Source organism: Prosopis cineraria, unplaced genomic scaffold (assembly GCF_029017545.1).
Source record: "Prosopis cineraria cultivar Desert tree isolate PC_DT_omini unplaced genomic scaffold, ASM2901754v1 PC9, whole genome shotgun sequence".
NCBI classification, from domain to species: domain Eukaryota; kingdom Viridiplantae; phylum Streptophyta; class Magnoliopsida; order Fabales; family Fabaceae; genus Prosopis; species Prosopis cineraria.
The window spans coordinates 21,541,046-21,549,287 of NW_026555340.1; the positions used below are offsets into that span (position 1 = coordinate 21,541,046).

The 8,242-nt window shown below is 26.3% G+C and overlaps 1 protein-coding gene across 1 annotated transcript; it reads left to right on the top strand.

The window, feature by feature from the left end:
• Positions 1–3,766: 3,766 nt before the first annotated feature.
• On the top strand, positions 3,767–4,777 carry LOC129319663 (probable membrane-associated kinase regulator 1). Its single transcript, XM_054964753.1, has one exon. It carries the CDS (start codon positions 3,767–3,769, stop codon positions 4,775–4,777), a length of 1,011 nt encoding a protein of 336 aa, XP_054820728.1.
• The last annotated feature ends 3,465 nt before the right edge of the window (positions 4,778–8,242 follow it).

The window sequence follows — 8,242 nt, forward strand, 5'->3', positions numbered from 1 at the left end:
AATAGATAATCATGCCACATGTTAGAGAGATAGATACTAATAGTTTGGGATTGCAAGCAAGATTAAGCTTATAATTTCACTTATAGAAATGACTAGATAATGAGACTATTGATAACTTAATTAAATTTAATTTGTTATATACACAAGGTACAATGGTGGCGGAAGCAGAATTGGCAAGTTAAGGCCCCAGGTTTTGAATTTTATTTTCATATTATATGGGTGTTGTAGATAGATATTCAATCTCTAAAATTTATAGAAACATTATATAACATATTTTCTGCATTTTTTTCAAATCGTTTATAAAGATGAAAGTCCTTACCATTTACATTCATTTTTACAAAGAATAATATCTTACTTCGTCCCAACATTAAGCCATCTTATCAATTTTTGCAGTGAGATTAAAATACAATGAAAGTCAATATATGCACATACATATGTACGTGACACATAACCTCTCTCCAAATTTATTTATAAATCACTTTTAACATATTTTATTAAAATTTAAAAAAAATTAAAACTTATTATCTTTATTTAAATGTTTTCTACTTCATAACTATTAAATATACATATTTTAAAAATAAAATTCTCTAATACTCTCTTTGATCAAAAAATATAAATATATTTTAATAATAAACAGCATAACATTCTTATTCTAATAAAGATATATATTGTTTTCTTTTTTAATTTTAGTTTCAATTTATGATGAGTGAGAAGAAACTCATAAATTAAAAAAAATAAGAATATAGGTTAATAAATACCTTAGGTAAAATAAAAAAGAAAAATTCTACAAATATTAAGTCGCTTATATTTTATATCAAGATTCGTTAAAAAAAAATGCTTATATTTTGAATTGAAAGAAATATTTAATAATCTTCCCAACATTTAACAGAAGTAAAGAGATAAAAATAAACAAAAAAATTGCAGAAGTGTCATGTAAAATTAATAAGATCAAAACATTTTTTTTGTCATATAAATAAGAGATACTCCTTGTGATCTAAAATATAAGTAGTTTTTAGGAAAAAAAATTTATATCAATAAAATCCTCATTCTCATAAAAATATACTTCTTTAATTCTATTTATAAGATACTTTCAATATATTTTACCAAATTTAAGGAAAATATTAAAAGTAATTAACTATATAAAAATTTATAATTTTTAAATTTTACTCTTATTAAATATACATATTTTAATAATATATTTTTCTCTAATGTTCAATGAAAGTCAAATGAAAAAATTTGTGATGAAAATGTAATGAACTAACTTCTAAATAGGACTAAAATTTTTTTGTCTCTAACCTATAAATAAGATTGTAGGGAGTATATTGTTTTCCTTTTTATCTACAATCTTAATTACCTATGCATATCATAATGAGTGAGAGATAAACTTATACAATGATTCAGGTTAAGAAGTACAGGGAATAAAATGGGAAAGAATTTTTTTTACATGAACTAAGTTATTTATATTTTAAATTAAAATTAGTTGAAAAAAATACTTTTCCTTTGAGAAGGAAGGAGTAGGAGATTCAAGTCTTTTTTACTAGAATACTACACACAGTAAAATAAATTGCCAAAATGCTACAACGTGAAAAGTATTTTTCAAAATACTACACCAAAAATTGTTCACAAGAAAAACAAGTTTAAGATTCTAAAGAAATCATTCTCGCCTAGAATGATTTTAGAGTCCTAAATTATTTTTTTTATTTCATTAAAAGTGAAATCGTTCATTGCCTGAATAATTTTAATTTATTATTGTTGATTTGACATTTTATTTTCAATCTTTCCTTCTTTACCCCGTAATTGTTTTGTCAAACCTTCAAAACCCCTCAAGCCCAAATTTTACTTTTCACACGGGATTAAAAAATTTATGCACAGTAGCTATATAAGGGGCTGAAAATATGAAGACATAGTAGCAAAGTTGAGGCTAAATAATGCAAATATACGCACAAACTCTTTTCTATGATTCATTTTACTTCCTAAACATTACATTATACAATTAACATCCCAATAAAATTAAATTATAAAAATAAATTAAATTAACTAATTTTATAAATATTTATAAATTAATTATCTAACTTTTATATTTAAGATCAAATGAAGTATTACTTATATGTAACAATTTTTTTATGTGTATTTAATCTTTTTATATGTAATAAGTATTTTTATTAATAAATTAACTACAAACACACACATATATTATATAATCTATGCAGTATATGTATATATAGTATATGTGTATGTTTATTTGTTATTTGACCTCTCTCCCTAAGTATAAGGATCTACCATGTTTATAATATATTAATATGTACATTTTTCCAAACATCAATATTATAAAAATGTATAATTTTTTTACATTGTTTATTTAATCAGTTTTTCCTATACTATTTATATTTGTTATAATTAATATTATAGATATATAATTTCACTTTTAAATTTTTTTATATTATTTATTTGATAAGGTTTTCTTATATTATTTATATTTGTTATGAGTAATATAATTTTATAGATATCTTTGTAATGATTAATATTATGTGTAATTTATTCTCTCAGATTTTTAATGTAATAAACTTACATAAATAATTAATTAGTATGAATATTAAAAATAAATAAAAATATAAAATATTGTATATTAATTTTAAAAATTTAACTCCCTTTACATTTACGTTGATTATACCCTGATTATTTTATAAAAATATTAACCACATTGCTACATTTGCAATTAAGAAAAACTTAACATACAAAATATTAATGATTAAATATTAAAATTTTACTCAAAAAATATTAACTTTAATATAAAATTTGAAAAAATTATTAAGAAAATATACCTTAATTAGATGGAGAGTCAGGCTTTAAGTAGATAAAAAGAAAAAAATACACTTTAAACTTTGATCACAACACTAACACCAACAATTGAAATAGAGAAATTAAATAGAAATAAAGAATTTTAAAGTTTGAATGAGAAAGAAATGACAAAGCATGAGAAATGAAGCAGACAAGAAATAAAGCAAGAATGAAAATTATAGAAATAAAATGTTAGAACACTGGATAAATAAGAGCAAATAATGTTATATTCAATCTCACCAACGCATGAATAAAATGAGAAGAGCAAAAATTACCTCACACTATTTGGCTTCACTCTATCTAACTTCAACTTTGCTACCGTGTTTTCATATCTTCAGCCCTTTACATAACCAATGTGCATGAATTTTTTATTTTCATGTGAAAAGCAAAAGCTGAAGCCTAGGGTGTTCCGAAGATTTTCACAAAATGATCACGGGTTAAAAAAAATATAAAGATTAAAAATAAAACTTCAAATCAATAATAATAAGTTAAAATCATTCATGCAGTAAATGATTTTACTTTTAATAAAATAAAAAGATAATTTTTAACTCTAAAAATCATTCTAGGTGAGAATAATTTTTTCAGAACCTCAAACTCTTTTTTTTTATAAATAATTTTTAGTGTAGTATTTTAAAAAATATTTTCCATATTACAGTATTCCAGCAATTTCTTTTACAATGTGTAGTATTATGGTAAAAAAGCTGGGAATCGGAGTAGAAAAATAAACCAAATAATGGAAGTAAACGTTGCGAATGGTGAAGTTTACGCGTCACAAAGGAGCGTCGGCAATGGAGATAGAGATCCTTGACCATTCTTCACACGTCCCTCTCTGCAAAATTTCTCTCTCAAGTCTCAAACTCTCAGGTCTCTCTCTTAGCTTAGGCTCTCCTCACCGTCTTCTCCTTCCTTCTCTGCCTACCATGTAGCTATGGCGAAGCCACCCACAGACAAAGACATGACAAAGTCAAACTCCCACATGCTTCCTCCGTCGCCCACCCACTCCTCCTCTTCCTCCGACTTCGAGTTCACCATCTCCATCTCTCCCCGAAAATTCTCCTCCTCCGCCCTCTGCCCCGCCGACGAACTCTTCCGCGACGGCCACCTTTTACCCCTCCACCCCTCCCACAGCTTGCCTTCCGTAGTCCCAACCCTCCTTCCCTCCTCCTCCTCCTCCGCCGCCCGTGACTCCTCCGGCAGCTCCAACGATTCCCAGCATTCCTTATTCACCGCCACCGATTGCGACTCCTCCCGCCCGAGCTCTGTCACGGACGACGATGACGTCAAACGATTTAACAACCCGCTGTTCTATCCCCAAGCCACTCGATTCCAATCCCATAGAGAGATTAACAAGATCAACAAGACGAGCACGACGAACAAGTACTTATCATCTACCTTCTCGAGATTCTCCTCCGTGTTCCGGAAAGAACCGGGTAAGACCCGAGATCCGGATGGCGTATCCGGATCGTCGGTGAGACGCGTGAGCGTTACGGCGAGAGAGGTTGTTAGGAAGTATTTGAAGAAGGTGAAGCCGTTGTACGAGAAGTTTTCGCAGAAACAGAATCATCAGCAGAGGACGGAGACTACTAACGGAGCAAAACCGACGTCGTTTTCGTCTCTGTTGGCGAGAACAGAGAGATCAACTGCGAAAGAAGCGGAGAAGAAACAAATAGGGTCGGTGATGCTTTCTCATTCTTTCTCGGGAAATCTGAGGCACCTGAGGAGGAAGAGAAGCTGCGTTTCGAGCTGTCCTTCGTCGATGAGATCCTCGCCAACTCACTCCGGCGCGATTTCTCGAAGCGGTGGCGTCGCCGGAGGGATGTACTATAGCAGCTACAATTCGTCGACGATGGAGGAGTTGCAGAGCGCAATCCAGGGTGCGATAGCACACTGTAAGAACTCATGGATTCAGGAAAAACCAATGGTCAGCAACGAAATCTAAATCTGGTTAGGGCATTTTCATTTAAGGCATGTAGTTTAATTTAATTTATTTACGCCTATCTCTGTTTTTTCTGGTTTTGTCCTTCCTTAGATGGGATTAAGCTAATATGGTAAAAGATAATCTACTTTCTCTGCTGTTTTTTCCTTTCACTTTCTTTAGCTTTTCCGGGAAAATCTGACATGAGAGTGATGTCAATAAAATAGCTGCACGGGACTGCATTTGATCAAAAGTTGATTCTGATTTTCTAGTGAAAATACGTTCAGAAATTTCTTTTCTTGGTTGGCAGCGTCAATAGATACGCTAAAAATAATCACTGGAGAATTGGGGTCTCGGGTCACAAATGAAAATTTGAATTCTAGTTAAGAAAAGGGCAAGCATTTAATACGCCGCTCAGAATAGGATTGCAGAAGATACAAAAATGTGAAAAATCGCATAGAAAAGGGGAGCTTTCTGACAGTGCTGTCACTTGAGATTGAAATGGTCAATTTTTCATAATTTATATTTATAATCATTTATAGTTCATGAATAATATAATTTTTTTTAAAAATAAAAATTTTTTTTAAAAGAAATGAATGTTTAAAAGTATAAAACTTCTTAATTTTTTAAAATGTAATTATTATTTTTTAAATATTTTTATTAATAAATAATTTTATATTTATTAAAGGATATTTAATAAAGATAAATATAAAAAGATAAGATTAATTTAAAAGTAATTAATTATTTTATTGAAGGTAAAATTTGATTAAAAATATTTTACATTTTTAATGAAGGAAGTATATTTTTTTAAATGATACCTTGTACAGTGATATATTCTTTCAGTAAAAAATATATATTATTTTTAATTGAATTTTACATTAATAAAATAGTTATTTATTTTTAAATTAATTTTATATTTTTTATATTTATTCTTATTTAATAAAGTATTTTACTCTAAATAAATATAAAATAATCTTTTCAATGGAATACTTAAAAAAAAAAGTAATGATTACACTTTAAAAACTCAAAATATTTTATATTTTTTAACATTTAATTCTTAAAAAATATCTTATATTTTTTAATGAATTGAGTAAACATATATTACCTAATTCAAAATATAAGATATTATATATTTTTTATATTTATTTTTCAACTATACTCTTACTTTATTTTTATTTTTTTTGAATAATCAAGTATTAAAATATTAATTATTATTATCAAGCCTCTTATATAATATATTTAATAAAGATATAGATACAAAGATAGAGACATTTTTAAAAAATTTAAAATTTTTAAATAACATTACCTATAAATCATAAATTAATTAATTATAATTTATATTGTGTTCAGAACACATTTGATGTTGGATTTTATTTAAGATTTTTTAACAGGCTTGGATTGGAGTCAATGCGTGTAAATCTTTTTCTTATAAATATTTTCATCATGGCCTTTTTTTTTTTAGCAGCAGCGATAATAGTAATAATAATAGTAAGAAGGGTTCGTTGTTGTTGTATGTATATTTACTTCTGGATTCTGCATGCTGGTTGCATTGGAATGCAAAATTGGCAGAACCTGAGTTGGAGCTTTCCTGGAAAATGATTCCACGTGATTCTGAGTCTCTATCGTTTTACTAGTTGAGGTTCTGAAAACAGTCTTTCTCTCTCCAATTTTGAATGTGTTTGTCACTTTATTATTTATTAATATAATCTTCCCACTCTATAAATATTATAATATACTCCTTTGCTTGCAAAATTTAAGACATTTTTAAGGTTTAAATATTTAAAAATTTAAATTATTTTTAATATTTTAAACTATAATCAATGTGCTTTTATTCCTAATAAATTATTTTTTTATTTTAAAATAAAATATTTTATTAAATAAGAATAACATGAAAGATAATATTAGTTGATAGACAACTAATTATTTTATTGAGAGTATTATTTAATTAAAAATATTTTATATTTTTAAATGAATGAAATATATACTCTCCCTTTTCATATAAAAAATAGTTAAATGCTATTTAAAATATTAAAGAAGTTATGAAATTCAATTAGTTTTTCATATTATCCTTGTTGATTATACTAAGCATGCTGTCATATTAATTTCTATCCTCTTTTACTATCCTTACATCTCAAGTTCCCATTAATAAAAAAATATTAAAGATATATTCTCTTTGTTTAAAAATATAAAACATTTTAATAAAATTTCACTTCAATAAACTAATTATATATTTTCTTCTTTATTCCTATTTAATAAGATGTTTACTTATAAAATAAATATAAAGTAATTTATTTAATAGCAATGCTTTTAGATAAATTACTTTATATAAGGAGATTTATGGTTGAGAACCACAATTTTAAAATGTGGCTTATATATAGAATAAGGTAGCATATAAGCAGATTTATGGTTGAGAACCTTAGTTTAAAAAAAAATAAGAAAAAATTATACACAAATTTCTTACATTATTAAATACTATGATAGCTTGACAAAATAAAATGACAGCTAAATAGTTTAAAGATCACAATTTAGTAGAGCAAAATAACAACATAGAAGACCTTATGATGCTTAATTATGTTGTGGGGTCCCAAAATAATTCTCCCAAAACTAAATTTAAATAAAATTTTTTTGCTCTGAAAAGTTGTGAAGTACAAATTAGAAATTTATGCATTAATAAGGTTCTTGTGTGACATTATTAATTATATAATCAAATCTTGAATTGTTTAACACAAGCCAGCAAATTATATCAGATATTCATAGACCAATGGTAAGAATTGATAGTTATTGTCGATATTTTAATTATTTTTGTATTCTATTTTTTCTTTTATTTTTAAACATAAAATAGTGTATGATCAATTGAAACAAGTTATCCTTGAATATTATGTAGACAATTTTTATTGATATTTTTTTATCCTGTTGACATGTTGAGTCATTAAAAATGTGTATTATGTTCCTATTTAATATGAACAGTTGTGTGTTTAAGTATGTTAAACATGAGTGATGTGTCTTATTAAGCTATAATATATTTATAAATGATCAAGTTGCTTTGTCGTGTGACTATCCCAAGCTAGTGGTATTATCATTATTTTTGTCCTTAACATATTTTTCCAATCTTATTTGTTAGGTAAAAAGAGTATTTATTTTAGTCCTATTTACAGGAACCTATCTAATTTTGATGTTCATCTTTATTATTTTTCTCCTACTAAATATGGAAAAAAATTATTAAAAATTGAAGGTATTTTATTTCTAAAGCATACATATTTAATAGGGGTAAAGTTAAAAATTTATTAAATTTTTAGACAAAATTAATAAAATTTAAGTTTTTTTAAATCAGGTGAAACATATTAAAATTATTTTATAAATAGGATAAAAAGAGTATTTTATAAATTATTTAAAAAATATAAATATCAAAATTGCCACAATGGAGACAAATTGGAACAAAACAGTTTAAGTAATGCCACAAATTAGCACAAATTGTTGGCATGATTTTTT

Bases quoted from the DNA above. Each gene is read 5' to 3' on its own strand.
- LOC129319663 (XM_054964753.1), top strand. From the start codon at position 3,767: ATGGCGAAGCCACCCACAGACAAAGACATGACAAAGTCAAACTCCCAC.